The sequence below is a fragment of the Mus caroli genome, chromosome 4 (genome assembly GCF_900094665.2).
Source record: "Mus caroli chromosome 4, CAROLI_EIJ_v1.1, whole genome shotgun sequence".
NCBI lineage: Eukaryota > Metazoa > Chordata > Mammalia > Rodentia > Muridae > Mus > Mus caroli.
The window spans coordinates 89,912,586-89,930,462 of NC_034573.1; the positions used below are offsets into that span (position 1 = coordinate 89,912,586).

Here is a 17,877-nt window from a genome sequence, read left to right on the forward strand (position 1 = left end):
GCGGTGCAGAACGCGGCGCAGGCGGGCGCGCGGGCAGCTCGCGGGCACCCGGCCGGCCGGCGCGGGAGCGGGAAAGGGTGCGCTATGCCTTTAACGCCCGCGTACAGTAGACAGTATAGTGGAGTGTAGGGAAACTCTAGGCGGGGTTAAAGTTCAGCGCGTGGAGCGGCAAGAGCGCTGGCTGCTGCAGTTGAGCCGAGTTGGAAATGTGAACGCAAGAAGCAGGCTTGATTTTTTTTTCCTCCCCCCCCCTCCTAGCTCTCTCCTCCTCTCTCTCCCTCTCGCACCCACACTCACGCACACCTCCAGCCCGCACACAGACGTGCACGCACCCCCCGCCGCCCGGCAGTTATGTATTCTCCGCTCTGTCTCACCCAGGTAAGCAGCTGCGGGGGCGCGGGGCGGCCGTGTGCCTCGGCGGGAGCCGTGTCTGCGCGTGTTTCTGTGTGTGCGCGCGCGTGTGCGGGGGGGGGGGGGGGGGGGGGGGGGGGGGGGGGGCTGCAGCTTTAAGAAAGTAACTTTGTTTCCATGCGGGTGCATTCCTCCTGCTCGGCCATTTGTGTGGGCACATGGCTAATGGCGCCCTCTTATTAATGCGTTAATTAATATCGGGGCGCCGGACTGCGGAGCGCCGCCGGGGCTTGCGGGCGCCCCGCACGTGTGTCCGCGGCTGCAGCCCCTGACACGCTGCAATCTGGACTCTGGCGGCTGCGGCGCGGAGCGCGGTGCCCGCGATTCCTCCGCTCCAGGGAGGGGCGGCTGAGCCCCGCAAGCCCCGCAAGCCCCGCAAGCCCCGCACGCCGGCTGCACTCCGGGCGCCCTGGCTGCCGGGGTCCTCCCGCGCCGCCGCGCCCCCCGCCGACGCCCCGAACTCTTACTTTTGTTTTGTGCCAGCTTTGCGGGCGGGCCCGGGCAGCGCCCCTCGGACGCGGCGGGCGGGCAGTGCGAGCCTTCGTCCGTGGGCTGCGGAGACGCACGCCCCGCGCCGGCCCGGGACCTTGCTGTCCTTGCCTCCTGCCGGCGACCCCCAGGCGAAAGTTTCGGGGTCGGGCGAGCCCACGCCGCACAGGCCACAGAGCCGCCGAGGCCGTGGGTCGGGCCGGGCTGGGCCGCTGCGGGCGGAGTGGGACTCCGGCTCGAGGGCGAGCGGCGGCTAGGGCCCGAGTCGGCTGCCCCACCGCCGCCGCCGCCTAGGCAAGCCCCGGGCGGCTCAGCCAGCAGGACCCGGCAACTTTCCCTGCAGCCCCACTCGCAGCGTGGGGCCTGGTGCCCCTCTGCCTGCCCCTCCTGCCCGAGCCTCCCAGCCCATCCCTCCAGGTCGAGTCTGCACCAGCAGCAGCAAGGAAACACTGCTATTTTGCGGCTCCGGATCTGGTCCCGTTTGAATATATTATTTATTTTCTCTGACTAAAAGGCATAAAGTCAGAGTGATTTGCGCTAATTTTTCTCTTTAAGCACGAGTCTTTATATGGCTTTAAAACATTGCACCCTGGCCAGTAATCACCTACATGAAGTTATATGCTTCGAGCACAAGGTTTCTTCACGACTCCCTCAAAACCCTGCTACCACTGTGCCTTCAGTGAGTTGGAGCTAACGGTTTACCCGGAATACTTTGGAAGGCTGAACGTATCAGTAGCTTTCCCTCTCCGCTGTAGATTCTGGATTTATTTCCCATATGACTTCCTTTCTTACTGCAGTATCTAACAGTAATAACACTGGCTATTTGATCTCAGAAGACTCTTAAATGCATCTTTTATGTGGAGATGGTCTGTTTGGGATTTAGGCCTCACATTAATAATGGATTGCAGTTGTTTTAGTTATTGTAAAAGTACCCCCCCCCCCCGCAACTTCCAAAGTTACTATTTTAGTAACTTGTGGAAGTATGGAATGAAACTTCTCCAACTACTTCTGGCAGGGTTCACAATTGCATATGGATAAGATGCAAAGTGTAAGATAATTTGAATGAATTATAGTCTGCAGTGAAAGTGCTGAGATTCGAAGGCTGAAATTCTAGCTGGCAAAAGTTTGCAACACATAGAACTTGTAGATAAGACCAGCATGCTGCAATGGCGAGAAAGACCCTCCTGGTCACAGCCTTGTCTTCCGAGCGAGATTTGAAAAGATAAAAGTTCTTGTCTGGGGTTGTGTATTTCAGGAGCATACCTGTGAATCCATGCAGGCCTCAGGCAGAGTCAGGTATTTAACTAAGTTAGCTTCTCGTGAGTTATTATCACGTTAAGAAAGTTTTTTTTTCTTTTCTTCCCCGTTCCCCCTCCTACACACTTGGCAGCTTTGATTGACGCATTCACTGGGCCTTCACACCACTAAGAGAAACGCTTATTTGGTGTAGCAGTTTGTGAAGAAAATGTACAATAAACAGGGGATAAAGGCTCATTTGTTTTATGAGAGGGTCTTTAAAAGTTGATTTACAATTTATTTAACTTTCTGGAATATTTATAATACGTTAGAGCCAGTTTCAGAAAGAAAAACTTGGGCCGTTTATTGCTCATTTAAAAAATAAAAAGATCCAGTGAGAATGGTGATAAATGTGCTCTAACCGAAAGAGTAAGCTCAGCCTGCTTGTGTGCACTTTGAAGGGGCTTTGCCTTGAGACTGGCAGGCCTCTTCTTTTGATTGAGGATGCGCCTATCACAACCAGCTCATGGACCTGCCTAAATACTGACAGTTCAGCAGAAATTTATGAGTAAACCTTTCAAAGGAAAAAAAAAGAGTAGTCTCCAGCACTAGCACTATTCTGTGGCTCTTAAACTTGGCCTGTTTTCAAACAGACCCACATTTTAGATGCTGGTTCAGAGTAATGCGGCCTTGAAGCAGGTCCACAGGTCTATTTTTTACTGGTGGTCTGTAACAGTCTCGCCAGCTATGTATGTAAAATATTACTTTTTTTCTCTTCAATAATTTTAAAATATGACACAGTTTATGGTGTTTTGTTCAGCAACATGATCTGTGAGGACATACTCCCCACCCCCCCTGAATCATTTATGCTTTCCTTGGACATTTCCTATAATTTTTCTTCTTTTTTAAAAAGTTTGGATGTTTGGGGAGATATTTCTGTTAATAAGTTGTCTAAGTATAATGGTCATGTGAGTAAACTTACATAAAATGCTGTGTTCTTTTATTTGCATCCTAGGAACCTTTGGGGCATAATATATTGTAAATACCTCTGATGCAAAACTGGGGACATAGACTGCCCATGATGACCAGCTGACCTTATTCTCAGGTTTTTTTGTTTTTGTTTTTTTTTTTTTTTTGAAGAGATATTATGGGCATTTGGTTGGCAGGTGAACGCAATGCTTCTGAGCGTGAGCTGATACAGTTTGCAGTTTTTAAGAAGTATTTTGGGAGTATCTTTGGGCTAATAGCCACAAATGTTTATTTAGCGTGTTTATTATCGTTAATAAGGTAAAGCCTTAGCACATATCTGTGCTATATTATTGGGAGCTATTTGCATTATAAAATGGAGCTGAGTCTTCAAAATGAAAGCCTGCTTTTGGAGGAGGCTCACTGTGTAGTTTAAGGTCGACTCCAGGGATTCTTTCCATATTGCCAGAGTCACGGTCTCTAGTATATCCTGTATACATCTGGATGTCAGTCAATATGAAATACATAAAGTTTATGTGTTTTAGGACATTTCAAGGATGAGCTCAGAATTTAGTAATGTTTAAAGCTTTGTGGTTTGGCATGCACCTTAGCGGATAAACTGCGACTTTTCTTCCAAAGGAAGAAAGATTCTCAAACATCACACAGTTTAAAAATGCTAATGGTTTATGGTAAAGAATAATATAATTCTTGTATTTTGTTCTTTTTTTCCCAACTTGAAGAATGCACACATGTTAACCAAAGCTCACTACTACTACTTTTTTTTTTTATCCTTATTTTGAAAAAGACCAAGTTTCAAAAATGAGCTTGAGCCATGGAGCCTAAAATTTGTGCAGAAAGAGGGAAAAGGCCAATTATTATAACAATTAAATATTCATTATATTATTATACACTTACTTTAAAGAACCCTGCTATGTGTAATGTTTACAGTCTTGGTTAAAATTTGTAAAAATAATTAACAGGTTAAACTATGAAAATATATTACCTACAGCTTATATTTGAATGTTTAAAATTTTAGTAATTTTTTTAGTAGTAGTACTGCCCTTGGTATTACAGTTTCTTGTATCTCAATGATGTATATATGCAGATTGCTATAACAAACATAAAAATATATTTTATATTTGTCCACCTTAACTCTTCTTAAGAAGTCACCAAATGTTCCTCTAGTTTCCTTATCTTCATTTATTGGAAAGTAAATAATTTATCTCGAGGGGCATTTGTGGCAGAAAGCTGTTATTTAAAATTGGTGTGTTCTGGTTAGTCAAGAGTTGGGTGTTCTCTCCGAGCATTTGTGAACGTTACTGTTTTAACTTTTTTTTTTCATTTTTATACTTGAATTTTCCAGCCAGCATCAATATAAAAGTCACGTATTTTTAAAGAAAATCGTGTAGCAAAATATTCAAATGTTTTAAATTCAATTTTCTCTTCAAACTATCTGATTTTAAAAGAACTCTGTAAAGGTTTTCCTTGAGTCTACTCTTTGCTGATGGGGGATAAAACTGAGATATTATTTTTAAAAGCAAGGCGATGTGTTTTGTAGGGCTGAGTGCTTCTGAGGGCTTCCCACAGTCCTGTCAGCACACTAAATGTGCTCAGTGGCAAGAGTACAGTCACGGTGAGGCACCCTGTTTACTCCCGAGCATGGAGATTTGCTTTGTTTGGTGCCCCCCCCCTTTTTTTTGTTCTCTTCCCATAGTTTAGTGATGATTTCTTGGGCATGAGTCTTTTATTTTAGCCAAACAAATACCAAATCTTCCCTTCTTTTCTGTAGAGACTTGACATATTTTTTTTGGTAAATTATCTGTAACTGTAATATTCAGAAACATAATTAAGATATTACTAAAATATGTAAGCGGCAGATCAGAGCCTACATGGACTCTTCAGAGGGGAAGCCTTTGTTTTCATTGAGGGTAGGGATGGGTCTTACTCCTAGATGACCATAAACATTGACTGGCACCTGAGTGTTTAGGATTTGCCAATCTGGCGGCCAGGCCCTGGCTGTACTACAAATGGTGAGGTCAAGGCTGGGACAAAATTAGATATGGCCTCCTTGAAATAGGGTTAAAAGTATATATTTTTATAAAGGTTTAGATGCACTGTGCTTGCTGTGGAAAGGATTTGGGAAGTAGGCCGCACAACAGAATGAACCCAAATGTTTAAAAAGGCTTAGTAACTTTCTTCTTTCAGATCATAGGCAATGGTGCCGATAGTAGATTCCCCTTCCCCTGGTTGCCCTGAGGGATTTTAAGTATGGTTTTAAAGGTAATGTAATACTTGGACCACATTTCATCTGAAATGAGGTATTTCTTTAGGGCAAGTCCCAGAGGCGAGTTGTCTCATTTTGTGTTGGCCGTATTCGTATTTTTGCCTCTATTCTCTTCCATAGGATGAGTTTCATCCTTTCATTGAAGCACTTCTGCCCCATGTCCGCGCCTTCGCCTACACATGGTTCAACCTGCAGGCCCGAAAGCGGAAATACTTCAAAAAACATGAGAAGCGCATGTCGAAAGAAGAGGAGAGGGCTGTGAAGGATGAACTGCTAAGCGAAAAGCCTGAGGTCAAGCAGAAGTGGGCTTCCCGACTTCTGGCCAAGTTACGGAAAGATATCCGACCCGAGTACCGAGAGGATTTTGTTCTTACAGTTACAGGGAAAAAACCTCCATGCTGTGTTCTTTCCAACCCTGATCAGAAAGGCAAGATGCGGAGAATTGACTGCCTCCGCCAGGCAGATAAAGTATGGAGGTTGGACCTCGTCATGGTGATCTTGTTCAAAGGTATTCCGCTGGAAAGTACTGATGGCGAGCGCCTTGTAAAGAGTCCACAGTGCTCTAATCCAGGGCTCTGTGTCCAGCCCCATCACATAGGGGTTTCTGTAAAGGAACTCGATTTATATTTGGCATACTTTGTACATGCAGCAGGTAAGTGTACTGGGAAGAACCCCTTCTGCTTTCTTGTGTGTGTCTCTTCTGATGGCCTCTGTGAACGCTGAACCATTCCCGACCTCCTCATATCACAAACCTAGGGCATCCGGCCAGTGAGGTTTCAGAGGTAAACCAGAGTTTAAAACAGCTTGAATAACCTGCTGCCCCTGTCTGAGGTGCCACCCTCATTCAGGTACAAAAGCAAAGCTCTCAGAATTCCCACTCAGGTCACATATGGTAAGTAAGGCTGTCAGAGGTCTTGGAAATTCAATGGATGAAACATTGTGGTCACATTTTTTTTCAAGTCATGATAAGAAACTCATGATGACCCTCGTAATCCAGAGTAGGTTTTAAACTGGATTGTGATCTTATTAGAATACATTTAGGTTGTTGTTAGCTGCTTTTCTGTTGGGACTGTTTTCAACCTTCTGAGGCCTCTTGCAACCTCTGCCAAGTAAGAAGTTGGAGGTAAGGTTACTATCAAAATGCTGGTCGCTTATGAAAGAAGGCTAATCACATTAATATACAAGCTTAGCAGCTTCGTATGTTGGAACTCTCAGTGTTCTTTCAAATGGCTGAGGGAAACCAATCAACTAAATTCTAAGCAAGTGACAGAGGGGTTAATATTAAATGTGACCAGCTGGCATAGCCTGTCTGAATGCCTTGAGAAGTCGCTATCGGTAATTGATCCATCGACCTATGTTGAGGGATTCACTATTGATTTTGAGACCTGTCTTTTCCGGAGCATGCTTCAGAATTTGGAAGAGCGTTCAGGAGTCAACTGTTGCGAGCTGGGTGAAATGGTGCAGCTTCACTTTGTTCTTTTCGTCTTGTTTTAGACAAAGGCTCATTGTGTTACGTGAAAGCTCAGGTCTTGTGTAACTTGTTGACTTTTTATATGTACATATCAGTCTTGCTAGATTGCCTGCATGGCAGTTGCTTAAGCCAGATGGGAGAAAGAAAGTTGTGGAATCCAACCAGTGATTCATTTTAGGGGCGCTCTTTGTCTCTCTGTCTCTCTCTCTCTGTGGGTCTCTGCCCCTGTTTCTCTCTCTTTATCATGAATACACATACACACTCAGACACACACTTCCCCCCGCCCCATGAAAAGAAAAAGGTACCACCTGCAAAGTCGGCACTATTTTGCAAAAGATTCTTAAAATCGTAAAAAATAAATTAACTTTCAAGGAAATCGGCTAACATTCCACTCTCTGTTTTTGTTTTTTTTTTTTCAATGTATGATTTAGAAAGAGAACCTTGGTTACCCATATGTCCTTACTTAGGAAACTGGGGAAACTGACTTTGCAAGCATGTCACATCATCATTTGTGTTGTGTTGGCAGGGTCTAGATGTGTATTTCCGAGGATGTGCTTGGAAAATGTTTCAAATATTTGGGCTTTTGAAAATGTATACTTGGTCATAAGGCCTGCCTGTTGCTTTAGCCAGTTCTAGGCAGCAGAACTCCTAGACAGGAGCAAGTGGCCTTTCCTTAACCCTCCTTAACCTTGCTGCTCATTTTTCTTGTCTATATAAAAGCAAAGTTAAAGGTTTTCTGTCTTTTCCCCATTATTTGTATGTGCTAAGAGCCTGAGGGTGCAAAGGTTATAGATGTTCCCAGTGCTTTCTCAGCTTACTCTTTACATTGGGTGTTTATCTTTACCTATTTAAGAGAAGACTTTATTAATAATAGTGGATATTCTAATTGGGCAACTTAGAAATTTGAGAGTGCCAACGATTGATGTAGCATGGGTGTGTGTATGTGTGTGTGTGTGTCTGTATACTTCCTACAGAAAAGAACTAAATGTCTGTGAAGTTTCTGTCAGTTTGAGTAAGACCCACTCTGAGCTTTTAAGTTAAGCATTTCTCTGAGAATCTCAGGGAAACTATCTTTAAAGACATTTAAGAGTCTCGCTCTTGCCATTCTCCAGTTCGCCTTTCTCTGTTGGTGGGTCATTACTGTGCGGATACTTCCTTAAGCTAACCCAGTTGCTTAGCTGGTACGATGCCCGAAGGAAGGATGCTGCCGTAATGCCATTTGGGAGGTTGCTTAGGACGGTTCGCATTCTTACAGCTTATGAAAGATTTATTGACAGCTACATGGATCAGACTTCCTTCGGTTTGGTGCTCCTCATGTATCCCAGAATCCCTCCTGAATACCAGCCAAATGCCTGGCCATTGGTTTCCAGAGCACCACAGCAATGGCTGCCCGTGTGCCGGCAACAGGGGCCTTACAAAAAGAAAGTAGTAAAGGCCTTTCATCCGAATATATTTCAAATCTGACTTAAGACATTCTGAGATCTCTTATTTGTAGAAGAGACGCTGCCAATGAGGTAGATCGGTCAACCTATGCTCAGCTGCCTTGACAAGCATCTGTTACAGTGCTGAAGATTTGTAAACACCAAACAATGTTTTTACCTCCTTAAAAGTTTTGAGAACTTGCCAGGACTGGCAAGAAGCAGAGACTCTGAAGCGCACTGCCCACTCTATGCCAAAACCATTGTGGCCTTTGCACCTGTAATGCATTTTTATTTTCATTTCTTTGAAAATGTTCTTTTTTCCTTCCAGAATGCCTCCTCTCCTCTACATAGCCACCAAATTGAGATTTTTTTTTCCCTTTTAAAATATGCACATTGATTATAACTTCATGCCCTGGCTGTTTTTTTTTTTAATTTTTTTAATTTTGGTGAAAACATTAAAATGTGAATACTGGAAGCAAATGCATAATCAAATATTTGTTAAAAGCGGAGTGATTTTTTTTCTTAAGACTTAGAGATAATAAAAGCCAATATGTTGACTAAATCCCTAAATCTGGTGGTATTAGAACTGTGTGACTTTTGTGGCAGATATACAGTAAGAAGTCAAGTGAAAGCAAGTGATTCCATGAGCCCGAGACTTTCATCTTGTTCAGTCTATAAAATAACAAAACCATTTTATGTCTTTAATTTGGTCTCTGTTTGCATTGTCTTTCCCATGTATCGTATGACGACTTGGTGGTATTATGGCATCATGGCAAATGGTTTTCTTTGTGGGCGTGTAACAGTAAAGCTAATTTATGACCAGCCTTTACCAGATGATCTGTATCAGAATCTACAATATACCCGGCACGTGGCAAGGTCACAATTTAAGTTGTTAAGGTCATAACCTTAGCCACCAGGCATTTGACCTTTTAGATAAAGTTAACCTTTGTTCGTTAGTAGGCACTCAACCGAGAACTTTCTGGAGAGTTTTTTCTTTCTTCCCTTCCTTCCTTTCTTTCTCTCTCTCTCTCTTTTCTTTTTTGAAACTGTTCCTATATAACTCTGGAAATGTAATCATATTGTAAGGATCCTGTTAAGTTAGTGAAATTTTGCTTAGTGGTTGGAGTTTTAAACGGATTTCTTTCTCGGACAGAGGCAGATCACTTTATTTATGACATAAAGAGGTAATCGCTGTTTATGTCTGATGCTACCTGATGTGGGGTAGAGAAGCAGCTCTGAGGTAATCTTTACAGTTAAACACATGGAATTATGTTTACTTCGACAGAGGCCCTTACTAATTTGTGGGTGGCAGTGGCCCAAAGCTGAAGCCCACTGAGCCACTGTCACTTTTTAAAGGTGAGGACGTTTCTAAAATTGCAAGTATATTTTAGCTCTCTTAAAAATCCACTTGGAAAGATTAAGTGTCCGAAATTGTCAGCAAATTCCTCCAACTGCTAATTAGCCAACGACAAAGGGACCAATGGTGGTGGAAGAGTACGTGTGAGTTTTAAGGTGGAAAGTGAACGCTTCTGCAGTAGAACCTTTCAGTACAGTGGCTACTGGTTGGTTGTTATGTTTCCGCCTTCACAGGAAGAGCTCTTTGAATGTCCCAGCAGCTTGGTACCCATCCTGTAACCTACAGGACAGGATTACTCATCACTTCATCCCCTGTACCGAATTGTTCCTCTGCTTCTGCTCTCAGTAACACTCATTTTAAGTTGGAACTATGCTAGTCTGCCTGTGATGAGCCATGTGTTTCCATGTCAGCCAAAAGAGGAGCTATTCCCATTCAGGTGCATGTTGGTTTTAGTTTGGCCTCGTGACTGCCATTCCTTCATCTAGTACTAGAGAAAGCCATGATATGCAGATAGACCAGATGGTTATGTTGACAGACTGAGAATTCACTTCCTACTGCTTGAGAGCAGGTGTAAGATGGGGAGTGCCTGTGAGTGTGTGCTTTGTGTGCATGTGTGCACACCCAGACTGTACCCAGGGTGCTCCTTAAGCAGTAGCAATGATTTCAGTAGTATTCAAAAGATGCTATTTTAAGTGTGGAATAATTACACATAAGGTTATAGTGCATAGAAAATAATTTTAAACATTAAAAACAAGTCATATTATTTTGTTATATTTTATGATTCTATGTCAAATTAATTTTTACAATGCACTGTCTTTTAGGTGACTTAGCACATTTGTTAGAGGGGGGTTTGTATTTCTAACATATTCAGCATGTTCTGCTGGCAAGTATATATGTATATGTGATGTGAATATGTGTTTATATCCAAGACTAAGGCTGTACATATATAATTAAACTTCTTAAGAAGCTTAACTCCCTGCAGAAACTTGTGCACATAGTTTCTGTGATTTGTGATGATAGAGTATGTTTGAAAATGAAGGGATAAGACGAATTAATATATGAAGATACTTAAAATTAAGAGAGATTTGTCTTGTATCCCAAAGTCCAATCCTGATCTTAAGCCAAATTCGTGGCAAATTTTTTTTATGAATACATGGTAAATTATTGATACATGTGTACAGTTTTATCTCTTAATTACATAAAGGTAGTTTTAGCAACTAGCAAACTTGAGATTAAATATGACTTTTAGAGCTTTAAGTGGGCTCTGCAGTAACCTGAGAATAGTAACAATATCCTTTTCCTTGAATGTAGTAACAAAATCCGATGCTTAGGACATAGTAAAAAAGATGGAAGTTCAAAGGCAGCGCTTGCACAGGAACAGGGAGCAAAGTTGGTTGGGAGGAAGCCTTTGAATGGAGGTCAGCTTGTTTATGGCTAAGAGGTTTGACTGTGTTGGTTAGAAAGTTTCCCAATGCTATTGGCATGGTTTGCCTGTCTTCCTTCCCACCCTGTGATGAATAGCATTAATTTAAACCTATTTAAGGCTAGTGTGGGAGAAACCACAGCTTTTGTTGTGGTCAGTGCTGTACACAGTAGGACTGGGTTAGGGCCTGGAGCTGCTTCCAGAGGATACAGAACAGCCTGTCGGGTTTTTAAATCTCTCACAGAAGCAACCACTCCTAAATGTCAATATAGCTTGTTGAAACAACACTGAGGATGACAAGGGAAGGGAAAACATGCGAGTATGCTAAAATCTGATTTTGTACCATTCCTTCAGTAATTTCTCTATCATTATTTTAGAGGTGAGAACTTACATTTAAAAATATTATAAATTGTAAACCCTGTGGGATGGGGGAGAAGAAAAGGAAGGCAGGTGGAGGGGGAAAAGTACGTATAAACAGGCATGCATTGTTGAGGGAAATGTGAAACCATAGACTGAATTGCAAGTGCATGCACTCTGAAGGAGTTTTGGCCTATGCAGCCACGGTAAAGGATCTCAGGCAGGGGGATGTCAAGTGGAGAAGTCTATCATGCATAAAGCTACTTTTTTTCTTTTGTATAATTAGTTTGAGACACAACTGCTACTTGTAGCTTCAGAAGGTTCAGTTCAAAACTTCAGAAAGCAATGTTTTCAAAGACTTCTGGAATTTAAGCTTCCAGTTAGAGTCTCTAGGAGTCAGAGCGTGGCAAGGGTACTGTAGACATGTTTCTGGTGTCTGCTGATTTGCATCATGCAACAACTCACAGTGCGGGCTGGCCACTCTGAGGATCTCTCTCTCTCTCTCTCTCTCTCTCCCCCCCCCCCCCACCGATGTAATGGCAGCCCACACATTATAGATCCAGACTCTGATGTCTCGGAGCTCGACAGGATTTTCTCACTTCTACTTAAATAGAAGTGACGTTTCCCCTTTTGTCCCCCACACCCCATATTGGAGAACACATTCACTTTTTGTTATGGTTACTGCAGTGTTTTAGCTAATGGAATTAGTCCTCCCAACACTGTTCTAGTTAAATAAACATGGGTTTGGAGGCAGAGTGATAAGTCTGGCAAATGGTAAAGGCAGCAACTCTACAGCAGAAAACATGCTTGCTGTTCTGTTTGCAAAAGAAACTACAGAAGACACACACACAAAAGAAAAGAAGCCCTTCTGGTCTATGTGCCTTGCCACTTCTTGGTCTTCTTTGAACTGTGTAACACGTTGCTAACCCAGCAATGATTAGGAAGGCCATGGTGACTATGCATTGGAGTAGAATTACTTGAACATCTTTGAGAAGTTTACATTGACTTTTACATCTTTTTATATCTTTCAAACACCTAACCTGGTGATAGATCTTTGAAATCCACATCAACTGGGAGTACAGGTACGGAGCCCAAAGGAAAGGGACAGCTTGGCATGTCTGAGCCACAGCAGACACTATACTGAGTTCACTATACTCAGCTTGCTCTTTTAAACTTCATTTTATTTTTCCAGTGCGGCGCATCCTCACATTGCTAGGCTACCTCAGACTACTCCCAACACTCCACGCGCTCTTTCTTTTCTTTTCCTTCCCTCCTTCTTTCACCCTTTAACTCTTTCCTCTCATTGGCATCCTAAGTAATAAAACTCACAAGAGCAGCCTGCAGAGTCACATCCAGGCAGGTCTGCCGAGTCAAAAATTATTGTTTTAAAAGCCATCTAAACCCACCTTAGACCATCTTCATAGCTTGTGTAAACAACAGGCTCCATGTAAGCAGTGTCACACAGCAGGACTGTCAAAAGCTAAACCTTTTCATGGAGATAATTCCCTCAACAGTTCAAGTCTTAGCCATCGAAGAGACTAAGTTAGTTAGGAGAAAAATGGTCTCCTGTCAGAGTTAGGGTCAAAATTCTGGAGTGACTTATTAAGAAATAAGTCTCTTTTAGAATGGTGATGTGAATACATGTGTTTTTTAAACAGGTTTAAAATAATTTTTTTAAAGATACATTTAGATTAATGAGTTCTAGATACTTTCAGATGACATTGAATATTAAACCAAATATTACCTAAAAATTAATTTTAACACATATATGCAAATTTGACATACTTATATATGTACAGGGAATAATATTTTAAACCTCTAATGCTTTAATTTTAAAATTAAAAAAATTGTTTTGCTTTGAAATTTGCCTTTGGTTTTATGTCAATAATATAAAAGAAAGCAAAAATCATGTTCCATAAGAGGAATTTTATTACTTTAATTTTTAAAAATTAAAATAGAAAAATATGAAAACAGATGATTGATTTTAATGCCCTTATTTAATTTTTGAAATTTATACAAGTTTTTTTCTTCAGGCTCAGAGAACACTTTTTTTTTTTTGAGACAGGTTTCTCTGTGTAGCCCTGGCTATCCTGGAACTCATTCTGTAGACCCAGGGATTAAAGGCATGTAATGCCATGCCTAGCCAAGATTAGTTCTTAATGACTGCAGTGTAAAACCTAAAACCCACACAATGCGAATTTTACCACTGTAAATAGAATAAAAAGACCCACCACTACAATTTAAAACACATTGGTTTTTTTTTTGAACGTATTAATTCTTCTAAGGTGTATTTAAATCAGCTACTAACTTGAACCTTTATTAAATAAAACAGAAATATCACTTATTTTTCTATGAGACAGGGTCTCACTGTGTAGCCCCAACTGCCCTAGGATTTATTGATTTAGGCAAGGCTGAAGGCACAGAGATCTGCCTGCCTCTGACTCCCAAGTGGTGGGATTAAAAGTGTGTGTCATCATGCCTATCTTGAAATACTCTATAAATTAAAAAGATAATTACTAGGCTGGGTATGGAAAAATCACTCCTGTTATCTCTGCATTCTTTAGGCTGAGGCAGGAGGTTTGCTAGCTTGGGTAATAGAACTAGGTCCTCTCTCAAAAGGTCAAGAAAAAGAGGAGGGGGCTATTTAAAAAATTCTGTGAAACTGAAGCACTTGCCATGCTAGGCTGCTGTTCTTGATGCTGTTGTCTGGGTGACTTTATTCTGTTCTGCAGTCTTGCTAGCCCAGGGCTGGGTAGCATATTACCATCATGCTATTGTAGAAAGTACAGTAAATCACACAGCTTGTTCTGGATGGGAATATCCACATATTCCCAGGGAAATGGTATTTGCTGGCAAATAACAGGGACAGTAGAATTACAGTGTCAGTATTTACTATCTTTTCAAAATCAGAGACAAATTTCTTAATATCATAAATTCGAAGCCACCTCACCTATGTTGATGTGTGGGTGTCTTTTCCTGCTGGAGGCATTTACAGTGATGTATATTTTAATCTTAAAGGGATTACTTACCTAAGTGTAAGCTCCTGCACAGAGTGATTTTTATACAGGCAGGATTCTATAGTGTCACTCTCACATCTTCTATTGACATGCAAAGGAGCTGACATAAAAGCCTTAAGGTGGCAAACTCTCACCAAGTTTTAGGAAAGTGTTTATTGCAGAAGAAGCCAGTTTAAAAGAGGGACATAGACAGGACAGATGAGCTGAAGTGACCTGGCGCCCTTCTTTATGCCACTGTGGAACACTCTAAATGAGTGTGGGGTAGGATCCCATCAAAGTTTGCTATAGAATATAAGGTATGTTGTGTCTGCACGTTACCTCTGCAGCTCCCTATTGCACCATTGTGTGGGATCTGTATAAATAGCACATTAGCATTAAACATCACAGATATCCTTTATGCTGATGCTTTTATTTGTTTTTTTTGTTTGTTTGTTACTTTTTGTATTTGTTTTGTTTCTGGTTTTGGGGGTTTGGGGTTTTTAAAACATTTTTTAATTTTTTAAATTTTATTTTATTTATTTATTTATTTATTGAGACAAGGTTTGCTTGTGCTGTCCTGGAACTGACTGTGTAGACTAGGCTAGCCTGGAACTGGCTGTGTAGACTAGGCTAGCCTGGAACTCAGATCAGCCTGTCTCAGCCTCCTGAATACTAGGACTGAGCGCTTGGTCATCATGTCTGTCATATGCTAATGGGTTTCATTTCTAATAGCAATGTTTTTTAAGATTTTTGAAATGATGGACTCAAGAGTCTGTTTGCAATATTGTCTTACTTAAGATTAAAGTGTGTGACCAAGGATTAAGATTAAAGTGTGTGACCAAGGATTCTAGGTGAGAATCTGGCCGCCAAGTTGTTTGCAGGAACAATGCTTGTGTCTTTGTAGGACTGCGACAAGGACTTTTGCGTGGGTGTGTATCCTATAAGAGTAGTGAGTTCCTGAAATTGCTGCTGGATTCATTTAGTCAGTGGCCTCCCTTCTCTTGTTGTAAATGGTAGAGAGGTTTCTGTTTTCTATCGTAGTTCCCATGCTGTGCGACAGGCATGCCATGTGTGTCTGTAAGCAAAGACAGTCATTGCAGGGCTTTTATGAACTATCAATAAGTGACAAGGATTGTTTTTTATTAGAATTCATTCTTAATGTACCTTTGAAAATTACTACCATCACCCTTCTGAACAAAAAGTATAGCACTCAGGGCTGGCGAGTTAGCTCAAAGACTGGTGACATAAGTTTGATTCCTGAAACATTCATGGAGAACCTAACTCCACAAAGTTGTCCCCTGACCTCCACACCTGTGCCACAGTAATGTGCTCCCCCATGTCATGCTTGCTCTCTCTCTCTCTCTCTCTCTCTCTCTCACTCACACACACACACACACACACACACACACACAAATAGCATATTGAAAACAATGACCATGTTTACATTTTTTAATGAATTATTTTTTGATGTTTTTAAATTTTTATCTCTCTAGAGCTTCAATAAAATGAGGTAGGGGTAATAATTTTAAAAGTATAACATCTTACCAAGTTCAGAATACATATTATGTGTAGGGTTATATATAATATATATACACACATATGTTTTTTGTGAGAAATTTTTTGGCTGAAATGTTACAGTGAAAGACATAATTGTTCTAAAGATGTGTGTCTGTCAGAAAAGACGAAAACCACCCAAAGTGGATAAATGGCATGCTTTGTCCTTATGCCACCTACATTTTTAAACTACTGTGACTGATTTCTCTAGAAAGGTCAGAGGTTTCAAACAAAAGCTTTGTGATTCTTCAAAGGGAGACATTTTGAGTTTTCCTCTGTGGAGACTGGCTGTGCCTAGCTTTGGCTTCATTTCCAGTTGTGCTTGGGAGGTGACTGGGTACAGAGTGACAAGGGAGTACCGCAGGGTCCTTAGCCAGCTGACTTGTGGGGCAGGCAGAGGGTAGAGAGCTGAATGACAGCACCACGGATTCCACCTGGGCGCTCTTACGCAGTCATTTAGTTTACAGGCGAGCACACAGGCTTTCTCTTGTTTTGCTGTAGAGCCTTCCTTTACAGACTCAAAACATGGGGCAGCCAGAGAGGTTTGTGTATTTGGGTACCATGGCTTGGTGAAGTTTCAGCCATCGTGGATATGGGTTTCTTTGATTTTCACATGAGCTTGTTAGTCTTCACTTTGTTTCGTTTCTGACTTCCAGTTTGGGTGAGTTGTTCTTGTTGTGTGTTGGAGGATAGATGTGCTCAGGAGACTGTGACTGCCCTTGTCAGGCAACAGGGGCAGAACACACTCAAGTCTGATGATTAGGAAAGAAGAGAGCCAGCATTTAAGCCAAGTCTCTCAGATCCCAAGCTTGTGTTCCTTAGATGCGATATCTATCTAGTATTTTCTTATGTATTATCTTACTGGCGCTCCACTTAAACCTTAACATCTGAGTTGAAGAGTTCTTATAAGTGCCTGTATATAGTAGGAGGCAGGTTGAGGACCTTGGCCCGGGTATGATGGTTAGTCGATTGCTCTTCTGGAGCTTCTTTTTATCTCTGAGATATCGACAACATATCAAGTTCTAAGCTCTGCTTCTGAATTTATCGTAGTACAAAAACAAACAAACAACAAAACAAACAAACAAACAACCAAGAAATGTTCTCCAGGACTCTCAAGATAATCTTGAAATCCGTTCTTTATTTAAAAGCTTAAAAATGTAGTAAGAAACCACCCAGAAAGTTGTCTGTGTTTGTATTAATTTTGTTTTCTTACCTTGAAGAAAGTTCGGAGGCCTGGGCCTTTATTTCATAGGCAGAGAACTGAAGCTCTTGCTTCCCAGAAGCTCTGTGATGGAAGATTCTGTATGAATCACACAGCAGCTGCATCCCAGGGATACTCTGGCTGATACTGGCTAGTGAGGTCAGTTTGGCTGCCTCTCTTGACAGATTTTACCGTGGCGCTGGCCATTGAGTCATCAAACATCAGTTCTTACGGTCTCTGCATGGTACTAGGTTCCTGACATAGAAGAACATACCATGCAACAACTTTCTTATCTGAGGTATAATCTCTTCAGATATTAAGATTTCAAATATTTTGATAATTTTACACTAGGGTCTTCCTAATTAATAGACTGTGTGAAGTCTTTAAACATTTGTAGAACCAGTTGTTTTAATTTTTTTAAAAAAATTGTGTGTACATGCCTGTGTTTGCATGATGGAGATGTGGGGGGGGGGGAGGGTGCATGCTATGGTATGTTTGTGTATATACCTGTGTGTGTGTATGTGTGTGTATATACCTGTGTGTGTATGTGCATGTGTGTGTCTGGAGAGAGAGAGAGAGCAAGAAGGAGTGAGAGAGAGAGGGAGGGAGAGGGAGAGAGAGAGAGAGAGGAGAGAAGTAGAGAGAGGGGAAGAGAAAGAGAAAGAGGGAGAGAGAGAAGGAGAGATAGGGGGAAGAGAGAGAGAGAGGGAG

The 17,877-nt window shown here is 41.8% G+C and overlaps 1 protein-coding gene and 1 long non-coding RNA gene across 6 annotated transcripts in view; one reads left to right on the forward strand and one right to left on the reverse strand.

Moving 5' to 3' along the window:
- Nucleotides 1-1,290, reverse strand: part of LOC110292289 — a 218,763-nt gene extending 217,473 nt beyond the window's left edge. The window contains exon 1 of the long non-coding RNA XR_003836433.1: nucleotides 879-1,290. This is a non-coding gene — a long non-coding RNA (uncharacterized LOC110292289). The remainder of the gene's footprint in view (nucleotides 1-878) is intronic.
- The window catches only part of Nfia (nuclear factor I A), a 321,691-nt gene that overhangs the window by 5,293 nt on the left and 298,521 nt on the right, over nucleotides 1-17,877 (forward strand). For 3 of the 5 annotated variants that reach the window (XM_029476038.1, XM_021161211.2, XM_029476039.1), the window contains exons 1-2: nucleotides 19-378; nucleotides 5,507-6,038. In XM_029476038.1, coding sequence (XP_029331898.1) covers nucleotides 352-378; nucleotides 5,507-6,038 — 559 coding nt within the window. In that variant the 5' untranslated portion in view covers nucleotides 19-351. Of the gene's footprint in view, nucleotides 1-18; nucleotides 379-5,506; nucleotides 6,039-17,877 lie in introns of those variants that run through there. The other 2 variants (XM_029476037.1, XM_029476036.1) reach the window with 1 other exon arrangement.